Source organism: Populus euphratica, unplaced genomic scaffold, assembly GCF_000495115.2.
Source record: "Populus euphratica unplaced genomic scaffold, PopEup_1.0 scaffold29.1, whole genome shotgun sequence".
Classification (NCBI taxonomy): Eukaryota; Viridiplantae; Streptophyta; class Magnoliopsida; order Malpighiales; family Salicaceae; genus Populus; species Populus euphratica.
Genome location: NW_011499888.1, coordinates 860,865 through 877,448, shown reverse-complemented (window position 1 = coordinate 877,448; position 16,584 = coordinate 860,865). Strand labels below are relative to the sequence as shown.

At 34.7% G+C, this 16,584-nt stretch overlaps 2 protein-coding genes and 1 pseudogene across 2 annotated transcripts; all 3 read right to left on the bottom strand.

Moving 5' to 3' along the window:
• Nucleotides 1-556: 556 nt before the first annotated feature.
• LOC105130717 (vinorine synthase-like) lies at nt 557-2,055 on the bottom strand. Its single transcript, XM_011033354.1, has one exon. It carries the CDS (start codon nt 1,969-1,971, stop codon nt 604-606), a length of 1,368 nt encoding a protein of 455 aa, XP_011031656.1. The 5' UTR covers nt 1,972-2,055; the 3' UTR covers nt 557-603.
• Nucleotides 2,056-4,650: 2,595 nt separating this feature from the next.
• Nucleotides 4,651-6,584, bottom strand: LOC105130714 (vinorine synthase-like). Its single transcript, XM_011033352.1, has 2 exons — nt 5,138-6,584; nt 4,651-4,836 (listed from the first exon to the last, which is right to left on the bottom strand). The coding sequence occupies exon 1, from the start codon at nt 6,515-6,517 to the stop codon at nt 5,177-5,179; it is 1,341 nt and encodes a 446-aa protein (XP_011031654.1). The 5' UTR covers nt 6,518-6,584; the 3' UTR covers nt 4,651-4,836; nt 5,138-5,176.
• Nucleotides 6,585-10,475: 3,891 nt separating this feature from the next.
• On the bottom strand, nt 10,476-14,653 carry LOC105130712 (probable LRR receptor-like serine/threonine-protein kinase At3g47570; annotated as a pseudogene).
• Nucleotides 14,654-16,584: the final 1,931 nt, after the last annotated feature.

The window sequence follows — 16,584 nt, the reverse complement described above, 5'->3', positions numbered from 1 at the left end:
GTGCGTGTGGGAGGGGGGGGGGGGGGGGTAGATGGCTGGTTAGGTGGCAATCCATTTAAGATCGCAACAGTAAATATTAATGCTACATTACCCATTCCGTATACCTGTGCCTGACATGAAAATACAATATCATGTGGGAGGAAACCAGTAAATCTAGCTCATAATTGACGAAAATAGGAAGGCCTGGTGCTTCAACTTCGAGTTCCTATAAGCAGAAATCAGAAGTAAATGCATGGTGGCCGCCAGCGTAACCATATCCTGACTTTGAATCTAGTGACGTAGAGCTGGTCCCAAACAGTGTTAGAGATTTTATAATTTTTCTCCACTTTAATTTTCTCTAAATGGAGGCTGTTGATTGATATAAATCAGAAAAAACAGGGGGTGCTTTTATATTGAAATAAAATAAAATAATAGCTTGGTTGAGAAATATAATCGAATTCTCGATATCAATTTTTAATAATAACAGACAACACGATTTTATTTTCAAGCATCAAATTTAACTTAACAAGTCAGTGTTGCTGATAATTAATTAATTTAGTAGGACTAAACATTCTTTAATTTCTAGCCAACCAAGCAACTGATCAGTGATCAAGATAATTATCATTATAACACAGAGATGATATTGAGGGGAGAAATCTTGGGATTTGGAGATGCAAAAGCCAGGAACTCAGGATCACGTTCCAGGATGGTCATTCTTTCCTCATCTAAGGTGACCCATGCCTCAATGCCTTTACCATCTTTGGTTTCAATGAACATGGTGAGGTTTTTGAAAGCAGAGCCGGCCTTTCCCATGTGACCAGCCCAGATGGGCTCTCCCCATCCAAAGTTGGTCTTTGTGAAACCAGAATGACACCAGCTAGTAATTGCAAATATATCTGGCTTTTCAAGAGAAAATAACTCTTCTAGCTGGTTACAGTATTCAGACATGGTTTTAAACCCTTCTTCACCTTGTAGGGTTTGTGTGTAATCACTATCATAGAGTGCACTGGCTTCATTCAATATGTTAACCAATTCAGGCAACTCTGTTTTTGTGCCCATGGGATTAACAAGTGCAGTTGCCCACCAAAAGACATTCCCAGTGGAAGTTTCAGACATGGGCGGCTTTGTTCTCGACCGCAGATCGACCGCTTCAACCAAAATGGATGGTTTTGGTGAACCTGATATGGCCTTTGAAGCGGCCATACAACATTTCCAAATGAAACACGTCAACGTTTGAATTCTTGTTGGCTTAGCATCAGGCCAGCCAGCTTTGGCCTTGGCCCTTAACATGGCTACCGCTTTTGGATTAAAGACAAACCTTCTTGTAATGTAATTTCCTTCCGTGAACCACAAGGTTTCCATTAGTGATAAATGGTTTTGTGGAAGTGAATTTCTGGGTGGAAAAAGGAGCGATGCCTGTTCGAAATCAGGTTGTTTCACATCATTGAAATCACCTCGGGATATAAAAGTCAAAGCTGTAAGGAAAGCCTTAAATGTTGCTCCGTCCACGAGCTTGTGTGAAGCAGCAAAACCCACTGCCATTCCTCCACAAGTAAACCTGCTAACTTGTATTGACATCAAAGGTGCTTTCATGTCTTCCTTGGAATAGGGTTGGAAGGGAAGGAAATGGTTCAACGACTCAATCTCGAAGTGTTTAAGGAAATCGAACAGGCAACAATTAACTCGGGCTTCTATAGATGGAACTCCTTCATTGAAAGAATCAATGAAAAGGTTATCCTTTACCCTTCCAGATAAAGGGTAGTAGATATTAAGCGTCTCTGAGAGAGATTTCTTTAAGTGATCAGTTCTGGTTTTTGTGATACTATTGGAATTGACATCGTTCATATTTGGATAGAAGAAAACAATGGAGGAGTAAGTTGTGGGAGTAAGCTGGTCTAAAAGAGATAGTTTGTAAGGTTTTCTATGCTGAACTATTGGTGAAGATGGTTTGATGATTTCTCTTGAAACAATCTCAATGTCTATCCCCGCCATTTCACCAGATTCGTGATGCCAAAAATTGAATTCAGGAGTGTTTCGTTCGGGCACTTAGTTGATGCAGCCAGGCAGAATCATGTGGTTCTTTATATAGAGAAAAGAAATGTGCATGATTAATTGCCAAAGAAATTAAATTGGTTACGCTCTTGTTACTTTTAAATAAAATTTGGAGCTTCGTATACAGAGCATAATATTATTGGAAAGCTGTACTTTTACAGTGGACCGGCTCGATCAGATTAATCAAAATTTAATGAATTTTTAAATACTAGAATTTAAATATAAAAAAAACATTGTTGAGATAAATTGCTGCATGTGAAAACAAAAACTTATTACTACATCATGGATCTACAGATAACCTATGGTTGCTTAACTTCTTTTTTTTTTTTTTGTGATTCGAGAAAATCCCATCTCTTGCAAAATATATTTTGTAAATCTAGAAAAAAGAATAAAATTCTAATTATTTCAATTTTTTATAAAAAAATATATATTTGATTCAATTTTGAGACTTGCTGTGTCTTGTTTAACATTAAATTTTTTAACCTGGAATATTGGCCAAACATTTAAGTTTTTAACCAGGTTGTTATTTTATATACATATAATGACAAATATTTATTGTAACAGGGGATAATTAATGTGCTATATAAGGTTAGTTAGAGACTCATTTAAGAACCCGTCTTGAACATCAATGCTAGCTAACCAACTGCCATTTCAAGGATGGAGCTATTAAGCTTAGTATATGGTCTAGGGAGGAGGGGTTCTCATTATTAGCAGAGAAATGCTTAAATTCGGAGTTCGTAGTAGTTGAGCCCCCCAAGTAAATATCTTAAAAAAGCCACAGAAGTGATTAATGCACTTCCCCGGCCTTCACTACGATCATTCATCATGGCTATCTACAAAATATTTATAAAATAACATAATCGTCAACTTCGTTAAAAAATGAAAAAAAAAAATAGTATATGATAAAAAAAACAGCTTAATTATTTTGTTTTTCTTAATCGATCTTTGAAATCAAAATCATTGTTGAGTTTTGGAATATGATAATTCATTTTCTTTTTAAAACATTACAGAATCCAAATCGAGATTTTAGATTAATTAATTTATCCAGGTTGAGATTTTACGTTTAATTCATTCATGCGAGTTTTTCTATTATCATGAGATGTAATTTTTATTTTAGCGTCGCAGGCGTTATAAAAAAAAGGCTTGGACATTATTAATCCGCTGGCATGTAAAAAAACAAGTGACAACGATTTTTTAAAATTTAATATTAAAAATAAATATTAAATTATTAAAAAACCTCACGTACCTATGAATATAACAATAAACTAATGTGAAAATATTAAAACATCTTTGAATTGAATGCATATAAGCTATTTTGTCCAAGGAAAAAGAACTATTTTACTTATTTCAAAGTTTTGGCAAACTCAAAAAAAACTTTTGGTCAATAAATTTAAATTTTATTTATCTTGGAAGTAAAAAAATATTTTTATTATACAAAATAATCTAAATCAACAGCAATACTCATGTTAATATTTCAATGACAAATGAGTCGGCATAAAAAATCAAAATACCGCCTATATCATTAATTTAAATTCACTTAATTATTTATAGTAAAATATATTCTATTCTTAAAATAAACTCACACCGCGTTTTTAAATTTGGTTAAATTTCCAGGTCATGTTATTTCTTGAAAGTTTTAGCGCAATAGAAAAATCACATTCTCAACGCATAAAATCTAGACGCGCATAATACAGGGGTGAAGTTGGGTCGGAATTGACTAACAAATCAAAGTTATTTAAGCTACATTATTCCAAGATTAAGTTCAAAGTTCAAACAGCTTTTGCCCGATTCTTCATCGGAAAATAAAAGATTACTTTGCCTGAGTTAATGGAGATATTTGAAAACGCTGTAATTTATATTTTTAAAACAATTTATTTTTTATTAGATTTTTTTTTATTGTTGAATTATTTTAATATATTGATTTTAAAAATAATTTTTAAAAATTAAAAAATATTAAACCACAGCCATATTCCAAACACATTCTAAAAAAAAAAATGGAAAACGGAAACTCTCATCAAGCTTACTCTCTCTTCCCATCCTGCACCAAGAATCCGATGGACACTGGTGCTGACATGCCCACAACTTGGAGAGAGAGAGAGAGATGAGGTAATAAATTCAACTGGCTTATGTTATTAGTTAGAAGAGTGAATACGAGCAGTAAAATTTTTTGTTCATCAAAATTAAGATATTATATTAAAAAATAATTTAATTTGATAATTTAAATTATTAAACGATATTCCAAGAATAATTTTTATATTACTCCAAACAAAAATTTCTAGTGAAGTTATTTATTTATTAAAACTCTGTACTATATTAAAAAAATTTAATTTAATAATTATTAAGTAATACACTAAGAATAATTTTATATCATTCAATACAAAAAAGACTAATATATTTTTATTTTAAAGATAAGTAATGATTCACAAAACTATTAAAAAAACATTCATGGAATGGATAAATCAAACATGACTAGACGAGTTGGATGAAATTACAGCTCATGCCATTGTTTCAATTCGTTAATTATTTCTTAAAAGAGTTATGCCATAACTCTTTATTTAAACTCAACCCGAGAAAGGATGCAAATAATCAATTATCATTAAGGCGATCCTACCAACGACAGACACAAATGATGCTACTATGACATACAGATTTATTAAAAAAGTAAATACTTTATTAAGAGAACAGACGGCAAACACAAATTTGTCTCCAAAAGGCAGAGATAACTTGTAACAAACCAGGGCGGTGAACATGCAGCTCCGATAGATAAAGCAAAGATTCAAATCCAGTCGACAATCTGTTAAATTCCTGCATTAAGGCATGGAATCCCGAGTTAATATTTGGTTAGAAGATAATATAGTCACAGTAATTCTAGCTAACACAGCACTGATCATAGTATTACACAGTAGGTTAATTAGAGAATAGTGTGCCAATACTAATGGTTCTGAGTCATTCACTAATTTGTTTGCCACAAACAAAACGAACAAGGGAAGAAACCAATATGGCAATAATCTAGTTCTAGAGAGTATCGTGATTCGTGCATTACATTTTTCTTTGCAATTAGATCCTCAAGAAGTACTGATTAACGATATATAATTAATTATTGTACCTGTTACTTAGAAAGATAGGATTACGAGAGGAAAAGACATCACAGGCTTGAAATCTTGGGATCAGGTGATGCAAAAGCCAGGAATTCAGGATCACGTTCCAGTAGTGTCATTCTTTCCTCATCTAAGGTGACCCATGCCTCGATCCCTTTTCTATCTTTGGTTTCAATAAGAACAGTGAGATTTCTGAATGCAGGGCCAACTTTTCCCATGAGACCAACCCAAATGGGCTCTCCCCATCCAAAGTTGGTCTGAGTGAAACCAAAAGAAGTCCAACAAGTAAACGCAAATATATCCGGCTTTTCGAGAGAAAATAACGCTTCGAGCTGGTTACAGTATTCAGTCATTGTTTCAAACCCATCCTCACCTTGTAGAGTTTCTGTGTAATCACTATCAAAGAGTGCAGTGACCCCATTCAAAATGTTCGCTAATTCAGGCAACTCTGTCTTTGTTCCCATGGGGTTAACAAGCGCGGTTGCCCACCAAAAGGCATTCCCAGGGGAATCATAAGACATGGGTGGCTTTGTTCGAGACCGGAGATCGACTGCTTCAACCAAAATGGATGGTTTTGGTGAACCTGATATTGCCCTTGAAGCAGCCATAAAAGATTTCCAAATGAAACACGTCAACGCTTGAATTCTTGATGTCTTTGCGTCAGGCTTGCCAGCTGTGGCCATAGCCCTTAACGTGGCTATCGCTTTGGCACTAAATACAAATCTTCTTGTAATATAATTTCCTCCTGTGAACCACAAGGTTTCCATTAGAGAAAAATGGTTCTGTGGAATTGAATTTCTTGGTGGAAAAAAGAGTGATGCCTGTTCGAGATCAGGTTGTTTAATATTATTGCAACCTCGAGATATAGATGCCCAAGTCGAGAAGAGAGCCTTGCTTGTTGTTCCATCCACGATCTTGTGCGAAGCAGCACCGGCTACTGCCATTCCTCCACAAGCAAACACGTTAATTTGAAGTGCTACTAGAGGTGCTTCCATATCTTCCTTGATATAGGGTTGACATGGAAGTAAGCGATTCAATGACTCAATTTCGTTGTGTTTCAAGAAATCGGACAAGCGGCAATTAACTTGGGCTTCAAAGAACGGAACACCTTCATTGAAAGAATCAATGAAAAGGTTATCCTTTACCCTTCCAGATAAAGGGTAGAAGATATTGAGGGTCTCTGACAGAGATTTCTTGCAGTGATCAATTCTGGTTCTTGTGATATCATCGGAATTGACATCGTACATCTGGTAGAAGAAAATAACTGTTGAATAAGTTGAGGGAGTGAGCTGATCAAAAAGGGAGAGTTTGTAGGGTTTCTTATGCTGAACTGTTGGTGAAGATGGTTTGATGACTTCTCTTGAAACGATGTGAACTTCCATCTTCATTTTCACAAGACTCTGTTATGCCAAATTGAATTTACGAATGGCTAGGCACTTATTCGTTGAGATAGCCAGAACAATGTGGTGCTTTATATAGAGGTAGAAGCGTGCAGACAGTTTAAAGTTACTTCTTTTTTCTTAAAAAAATATAATTAAAACTAAATCAAAACAAGGTAATATGGTGTATATATACGCGGCCATTAATTCTTCTAAGATATGTGCTAAAATGTTGTATTGATAGACTAGTCTCTGTATGACATAACATATACATAAAAGATATAAAAACATAAATCTCTTAACTAATTATAGCTGAAATTTTTGGATTTTAATGAGTTTGTGAAAGGGCTTTTTAGAAATATATAGCATAACTCATATTTCAATTTTACCTAACATCTTAACTTTTTAATCAATGCTGGGTAGGAAAATGCATTTAAAAACCTGTCAGAACATTTATGCTCGGTGTCCTTTGGTCTGGCATGAAATGCAGTTTCATCCAATGGGGAACCATAAAGTTAACCCTTCTGTCTCCAAAATCTGCTGGTAAATGCTTAAATTCGTAATCTTTAGTAGTTGAACGCCCCAAGCGGGCAAAATTCATAGACAGCGACATAAGCAAAAGCGTGGTGTTACGGTTTTCTGACTCGGTAGAATCATCCAGCATAGAGGAGAAGTTTGGATCAAAATTCAGGCAGATCTGCCATAAATTAGGAAATATCAGAATAAGATTATTAGTAAGGTTATTAATAGTCAAATTTGTAATTACACTCTCGAGTTGCTAAGTTAAGTTTCCATCCTTGAAGGGTTCTACACGATGATGTATTAGGACCAGTAATACACCAGCAGAGTTGATTTCTGATGATTTATTAGTTCCATTTAACCAATAATTAATTATTTAAATATCTTTCAATATTCGTTATACTTTGTTTTTTGGATACTCTGTAACATATCCGAGTGATCTCTTTGACACTCCGTTTTCTCTCTTTTCGGCCTGGCCCTGGTGACGCCATTTTCCTTCCAGAGTATATAGAGATTGATTTTTCCGATTTGTCAAAAAGATAAACTCCTTATATTAAATTTTAATCTCTCCCTTGTCGAATCTAGTAAGAAAATCCCAGTTAAATTCAAAATGATAATATGGGGATAAAACTTAATAATTTAGCTCTTAGCACAAGTTAAAAACAAATTCGAAACCTCATGGAATTAAATGGGAGGAAAAATTAGTCACGAAGCTATTCCATTAACCTTAATAATCACTGAAGCAAATCGTTGATTGCTTATTCATAAAATTTAGTCTAACTATACACTGATTAGTTAACGTCTTCTCTAACTACATCGGTTCCGAGAATTTCTAGCCATGTTTCAGAATAAGAAACGCCATTGATCATCTGATGTCTGGCTCTCAGACATGGGAAAATTCTTGCATCCAGGCATGGAATCCCAGGTTAAATGAGAAAATTCTTGCATCCAGGCTAATCAGAATCATGAGTTGCCCAAATGATTCTAGTAGTTCCACCTAGTTAAAGAGTATTTTGATGGTCCAAAGGAGTGCCCTACAGGCACCTGCTGCTTATGAATATAAAAACTAAAGTACAGAGTTCTCAAGCTTCCACTACCATAGATTTGTCAAAGTAGCCTGCCTCCCAATAATACAAATGATGGTGGCTAAGAGCATTGTTGCTGGGACTGATCAAGCTGCTTCAGCAGCATGTTTTTGCCTTCGGCACTACTTTTCACCTTACGGTTTTAATTATCTCTTAAACTGGGAGGTTATTTGATACAAATCAAGTAAAATTATTATAAACGCTAATATGTGATATTGCTAGTTAGGTAGCTATGCATTCAAAAAATAATGGCCATTGTACCTGTGCATGACCAGAGCAGCAAATGCAAGACATGGATAGAGCAACATCAAACTAATTGCCATGCCTCTAATCCTATCCGATTTACCTGCTTCGTTTTAATGAGAGCTTGAAGATTCTCTCAAAAACCAGCCTGCAAACCGTTTGGAAACACTGTTTAACCAGCATTTCTAGAAAATTCAAATTTTTTTACTAAAATTTAATATAATTTATACATTTTAGATCATTTTAATATGTTAATGTTAAAAATAATTTTTAAAATATAAAAAAATCATTAAGATATATTTTAATATAAAAAAATATTTAAAAAGCAACGCACATTAAATTCGCCTGTTAAAATTCTCAAACAATATTAGAAATGCATGCATGTGCGTTTCGTTGTCTTGTTAATTTCTATATAGTAATGTCTGCCAGTTGTATCTCCCCGTGTAGTGGAGGAACACAGTTTCTCAGACTACTCGTGTATAATCAATTATTTAATAATTTAATTATCTTATTACAATCTAATTTATAAGTTGTCATAATTATTATAATCATATATATTTTTATTGTTCATGCTGTGTTTAAACAATAATAGTAATAAATCTACACCTACAAAAATGCTTAAACCAAAACCTGTAAAAATTTTATAGCATTTTATTTTTTTCTCTAAACTTGCATCAATGTATGATTTTTTGATAAAATAAGATTTATAAACTTCATATCCTAATAATAAAATTAAAAATTAAAAAATGAAATATTTAATTTATATTCTTAATTACTCTCAGTTTTTGAAATAAATATTACTACAACATTTATTTTGTAATTTTATTGCAAGAAAAATTGAATTGAAAAATAATTAGGATTCAAATAATATATAATTTAACTTCTATACTACGTACCTCAAGTCTGAACAACTCCAAGAAACTTACTTTTATATCTCATCTAAAAAATTATTCAATACGAATCTTAAAATGGAGCTTATGATATGAACTTTCAGTTGATTTAAGTAAAAATAATTTACAATAAACTTATGCTAAAAAAATCAAGACTTAAAGTTTTTAATTAAGAGATTTCTCATATATTTCTTATTTCTTAACTTAGTATCGATGTTTTAATTATATTTTGATGGTTAAGCATTTCCCAAATATTTTCTCAATTCTGAAAAAAAAAATTGATTTCTTGAAAATTATCAAAAGTTTATATTATTTAAAAAAAATCTTAAATATCTTTTAAAATTCTTATGATTGAATGTCTTCAAAGAAATCTTAATTAATATTTTATAATTCATTCTTTAAAAAAAAGTCAGAAATTTTCATTTAATAAGATTTTCAGAAATTTTTATTGTCTTGAAAAATGGATCTTTTAATTTATTAAACATCTTCAAAGATCTTAAGTGGTATTAATCTTCCAATTTAATGCAATTTGGCCCAGTTGGTTTAATTAACTAAATCTTACAAACACATGGTACATTTTGACCAAATTGTTTTTATACGGCACAGTTTGTCAGATTGATACAAAAACAGGGGCGTTTTTGAGGTTTTATAAGACGTCAGTTTCATGTTCCTTGCCTTGGCATGTTTTAGGCTGGGCTGTTCATGCTATAAAGCTCGAGCCGCCATCAGTCGTATGCCATTTTATATAGGTTATACCATTTTATTATTAGTTGGTGTAACTAACAATGTAGCTTTTTGACGATGACAACCGGAAAACATAACCTCACATATCAATCCCTAGATATTCCATCCTTAATTCATCGAAATACTTATATTCGTCTACAAATATGCGGTAAACATAACCGGAAAGACTACTATACGTGCAAGGCACTCTACACTGAAAGCAGGCACTGACATATTGAAACTTAAAACAAGTTCCTGTGACGACACGAGGGAAGTCTTATTCCAATTCTTCAACCATTTAGATGTTGGCATCTATTCTCCTTTGGATCCTCAAGTATTTCATTGGCACTTTGATCTCCTGATCACAGACCTGCAATACATTCATTATTTCTTGGCATACTTAATATTGACAAGCTAATGGACCATCTGTAAATGTTCTCTTAGATACTTGCAACTTATTTATGCTGTGTAGGCAGAAAACCCAGCTTGTAAAAGATAGACATGCCCATATATGCTTGTATTTTGTGCGTGTAACATGGTGGTCTCAGAAACGGGAATGTGCAATACAGGGTTGCCTCTGGTGGGAAAACTCGGAACAATCGGACACCAATTTACCCGGATCAATTCAGTGGAATACAATTACAATTCACAAGTCCTAATTCTTTCCCTCTTTGTGCAGTAAAACAGAATCAAACAATGATGAAAAATAATGCAAAAATCACAAAATCAACACCAAGATTTTTAACGTGGAAAACCCGATGCGGGAAAAACTACGGGACCGTAGTCCACCTAAAAACTTCCACTATCAACAAATAATGGGTTCACAATCATTCTTCCTCAGATTCAACTAAGGGATACAACATATATATCATCAAGAACAACTTATTCTTGGATTACAACAAGATTAAAGGAGAATTATTTGAGAAAAACTCACTAAACTGACAGCCCCGTTTTCTGTTAAAACGGCCAGCTTCCACACCACCAATCTTCGATCCAACCGTCCAGAATGAAGACCAACGTGTCTAGAAGCTGCTGTCAAAATCTCAGCCCGATCCAACGGTGAACGAGCTGGAAATCGAAGAAAGAATGCAGGCTGCTCTGCTGCCTTTTCTTCTCTTTTTCTCTCTTGATTTTCTTTTTCTCTCTTCTAATTTCAAATATGTTGATACAGTACCTGAACCACACTAATATTAACACCAAGAGACAACCATCACATAACATTTAATGTGATAGTCCCATCATCACATGGTGTGCAACACCTCCCGACTGCCATCCTTTCTACTTGTCCAGGTACTACTCAAATGATGGAAATTTACCTTCTGGTGCAGCAATAATTTAGCGCTCCTCCCCATGAGTCTGAGGTCCCGGAAGAACGCGCCTGATTCGACGCAGTTCAACTGCAACACTGCTAATTTCCATGCGTTCTCTTGGGAATTCTCCAGAACAAGCCACTCCAACCTTGACAATAGCAGCAAGACACTCCATATGATTTCCAATACGGCTCATCCTACGAGAGGCATCGCCACTCGTTTCCTCAGCTTCTGTTACAAGTACTGGGTCCAGCACTTCGGCCACAGAGATTGGCAAAGCCGTTTTAGCAAAGTTATGCAGGTTCAGCCCGTCTTGAAACAAGCCATCCGTATGTCTCCTTCCGGTAAACACCTCCAATAATAGGATGCCATAGCTGTACACGTCCCCATAAGGCGACACCTCACTTCCAAGGCCATACTCTGCAGTTCAGATAAAATGGTTGCAAATACTTGTCGTGAAATGGACAGGAAGGAGTCAAATATTTTGTTGAAAATTCCAAACTTAACATGACATAAAATTGGCCAGTAGGTCTTTAGAAGGGAATCCATGCTCTAGATATGCATATATAATGCAGAGAAATTGAAACTTTCAATGTAAATCAAATGAAGTCAGACCAAGATTATAAACTGAAAGGTAAATAATGGAAGGAAAATTCTAATATTACCCGGGGCTGCGTAGCCAAAGGTGCCTTATAAACCAATGGAGCTTGTCTGATCCAAACAGAGCTGATGGGAAGATTGTGGGAGGAGCCTTGCTAATCCAAAGTCACCAACATGAGCAGTCATGTCACCATCAAGAAGGACATTGCTTGGCTTCAGATCGCAATAAACAATAGCAATCTGACAGTGGTTGTGCAAATAATCGAGTGCACTAGCCACGTCAATTGCGATATTCAACCGCTGAAGGAGACTCAAATCTCTTCGCCTGTGTGCCTCGTCAGATTCTTGAACCGGATGCAACCACTCTTCTAGACTCCCGTTCACCATGAACTCGTAAACTAGAGCTTTAAAATCATTACCTTGAAAATCAATGCCAGAACACGCGGTTAAAACCCTTAAAAGATTTCGGTGCCTGATGTTTATCAAGGCTGCACATTCCGCCATGAAACTCTTGGATGCTCCTTCACGCAGCAGGTTGAATACTTTCACTGCAACAGCTGCTCCATCTGATTTGAGGATTCCTTTATAAACGGATCCAAAACTACCGGCACCAATTAAATTAGCCGGGGAGAACCCATTGGTTGCTTGAAGCAGGTCTTCGTAGGCTACTCGCTGAAATGTGCTCTCCCAGGGGGAGCATGAAGCTGGCCTACTTTTCTTTTCTCTCAAGAAAAAGAAAATCATGGAAGAGAGAAGCAGGATAATTCCAACAAAGCCACACGGAATTGCAATTATCAATTTCAGCTTGGTAGAAGATTTAAGCTTTTTTGACTTCTTGGAGGTGCATCTGGACAGATTCAGCTGAGGTATTCCTCCACAAAGCTCCTTGTTTCCCAAGATTGAAAATCCACTTGCATTAGCAAAGACACCTTGTACAGGAACCTCACCTTCAAGGTCATTGAATGAAAGATCCAAACTTGTCAGCAACTTAAATTCTCTAAAAAACATGGGAATTTCTCCATTCAATTTGTTGTGGGAAAGATTGAGATCTTGAAGTGCTCTCAAAGAACTCAACGACTCAGGAATCGGCCCTTGGAAAAGATTCCCCTCCATGTACAAAAACTCCAAACTCACACAGCTTCCAAGTGTTCTGGGGATCTCACCAGATAACCTGTTATGAGAAAGATTGAAATATCCAAGATTCACTAACTTACCCACTTCCAGGGGAAGGGAACCTGTCAGCTGGTTTTCAGATAGAACTAAAATTCTTGATGAGGATGGAATACTAATTACTTCTTTTGGTATGGAGCCACTCAAATTGTTTTGATCAAGACGCAATATCAACAAATTTTTGCAATTTCCAAGACTTGATGGGATTCTACCTTGTAGGTTATTTGCAAATAAATAAACTTCGAGCAAGGAAGTGATTTTGCCCACAGAAGATGGAATGTTCCCTGAGATTTTGTTTCCACTAAGAGCCAGTACACCCAAGTTTTGTAATTTACCAATAGAATTTGGAATAACACCAGTCAATTGATTCATCTCCAAACCCAAAGTATCCAGGCCATTGAGATTTCCTATACCACTAGGAATACTTCCACGTATTTGGTTTCTTCCGAATGTCATTCTCTTCAGGTTTTCTGAGAAGTTGCTAATTATTTTAGGCAGCAACCCTCCAAAATTGTTATCATTTATAGACAATTCTTCCAAACTGGTCTTGTTTGCCAGGGGAGGGAGAAAACTTAGGTCATCATCATTACCATTTCCAAGATAATTTACATCAACTATCAGCCATCGCAGCTTACTCAGGCTTGCTAAATCGGGAACTCTCCCAGTGAGATTGTTGTTTGAGAGTTCAATAACAGAAATAGTCGAGGCATTGGAGAACGTTGGTGGAATTGACCCACTGAAACGGTTGGAAGACATTAGAAGAATTTCAAGGTTTGTAAGAGTTAGGCCTAAGTCAGGAGGAAGATTCCCATGGAGTTGGTTCACTGGCACGGCAAATCGCATGAGAGAAGAAAGATTGTATATAGAGGGAGGGATCATACCAGTCATATTATTTCCACCAAAAGAGAACGATTTTAAACTTTTCAATTGGCCAATGCTATCGGGGATTCCTCCTTGCAAATTATTCAACGCCCCAGAAATTCGTATAATAGCTGATAAATTTCCAAAAGAAGATGGTATCTCGCCAACCAGATAGTTAGATTGAAAAAAAAAATACCTGCAGCTTTGATAACGATCCAAGCTCTATAGGAAGTTTGCCAGTAAGATTATTGCCCGACAAAGAGAGGATCAAGAGGTTTGAGCAATGCGAAATGTTGACTGAGATTTTGCCATCGAATGTATTGTTCTCAAGGCTCAGAATCCGTAGGCGAAACAAATGACCCAGTTCCTGTGGGATGTTATGGCTGAACCTGTTGTTTTCCAGTTTCAGTATCCTGAGAAAACTCAAGTTGCCAATGTGTGAAGATAGGCTGCCCACCAGTTGGGCAGAGTGTAGGTCAATCTCTACGACTCTCCGATGCCTCTTTCCACATATAACTCCTGACCACTCGCAGAAGTGCAAGGATTCATTCCAGGAGCTCAGCCTACCAAAGGGATCGTTTGTAATTTGACTCTTAAGAGCAAGCAGGGACAGTCTATCTGTCTCATTTCCTCCAGTAGTTAATGAGAAAGAAATGGAGAGTTGTATTATTTGCCAAAAAAACAGCCACAATATGCATGAACTCATTCCTGGCAGCTCCATTTTTAAATGCAAACTTAGAGCTTTAGTATTGAGAAACATATGGTTGGCAGTGCTGCGCTACTGATACAAATATAGAGGAAAAGGATGGATGCAATGCCAAGATTGACTTTAGACAACAGGTTAGATCCGCAAGCATAAGCAAAAGTTTGATGGAAAATCTTGAGCCCACAAAGCCCTTAGGTCTTGTAGCGGCTTGGACCAAAATTTTTTGGATTGTAAAAAATTAATATCTAGACCGCTAGAATTATTTTTAGCATTGTAATTAACGCGATACAACAGTTTAAGTTTGAAAAATAACTCTTTGCTTAGATTAAGTTTTAAATTAAATTATAAAAATTTATTTTAATATGATTTTATTAATTATATAAATTTTAAAAAAATAAAAATAAAATAAAATATATATCAGTTTCATCTTGGTTAATCCATCAAATTTATAATTAAGGTTATAAACTTTATTAGATTAGATTTTTTATATATATTTTTTATATAATAAAAAATATAAAAATTAATTTACAATTAATTTAATATTAAATGATAAAATTTAATAAAAAATTAAGAATAAAATATAAAATTAAAAAAATTAAAAGATAAAAAAAACCAAAGCACCAAATAAAAAACATGATTTATTACAAAAAAATAAAAATAAATCCCAGGCTCATGGCCTAAGGCAGGGTTATGTGCCTTCATCCACCCTTTCTTCTCTTTTTTTTTAAAGAGAAAAACACATATGATAACTTATATGTTCCCTGAAAAAAAACAATTCCCTGAAAAAAAAATATTGTCTTAGATTTAACTGTACATCAATCATCAACCAACTTAGCTACGAAATGAATATATTATTAAAAAAAATTGGAAAAATTATCCGGTTAACTATTTATATAAACATTTAATCTAACCCATTTCATTTAGTTATTTTTAAAAATCATTATAGAACATAAAATCAATGCAAATGCATTTTTAAATAGTATCCTTAAACAATTTTACTACTACAGGACTCTAATATCTTGCAACTTGCAACCAAGAAATAATTTCCCTGTACTTTTCAAAAAGTTTAACTCTTCAAAAGAATGGAATCACTAGCAAGAAAAATGAACACGTTATGAGAAAAAGCATGCGTGGTAGCTCCACTTTAGACATGAATATATGGAGAAACATTTGGTTGGCAGTGCTGCGCTCTTGATACAAACACAGAGGAAAAGGATGGATGTAAATGCTATGATTGACTTCAGGCAACGGGCGAGGTCCGCAAGCATGAGCAAACGTTTGATGGAGAATTTTGAGCCCAGAAAGCCCTTAGATCTCATCATTATAGAACAAAAAGTCGATGCAAATGCACTTTTGAAAAGAATTTTGCAAGTTGCTCTTTAAATCTTGCACGTGGCCACCAAGAAATGATTTCGTGTACATTTCAAAAGAATTGAATCATTAGCAAGAAAACTTGACACATTATGCGAAAAGTCATGCGTGGTCGCTACATTTTAGACATGAATATACCGATCCTAATATACAGGAAATAAAAGATTTTATAAAAAATTACTAGTGATATATCAAGCCGCAAATCATTATGAATTAGAATAATAAGATTTTTGTTTTAGCCTATCAAATTAAAATAATTAAACTTGCTTTTAAGTGTAATATGATATTAACCTCATGACTCATTTTTGAATTGAACAAGGGCACAAGGATATTTTCACATTTTATCATCACACTAAAATGGCATAATCACTTTTAAAAGCAAAGTTTTTTGAACTCAGGTTTAGAAGAGTTTTTATCTTTTGAACATTTTTTTTTTTTTGTAATAATCAAGATGATTGAGGTATATTTTAGTAATAAAATAAGTATAAATATTATTTGAAAAAAATTAATTATCACATGCAATGCACGCGTCATCAAATAGGTTGAGGCTGCACAATATAGGAAGCATGTTAGGGGTGGTTCATGTTCAAACAATTGC

Coding starts and splice junctions, on each gene's coding strand:
- LOC105130717 (XM_011033354.1), bottom strand. CDS start 1,971: ATGGCGGGGATAGACATTGAGATTGTTTCAAGAGAAATCATCAAACCA.
- LOC105130714 (XM_011033352.1), bottom strand. CDS start 6,517: ATGAAGATGGAAGTTCACATCGTTTCAAGAGAAGTCATCAAACCATCT.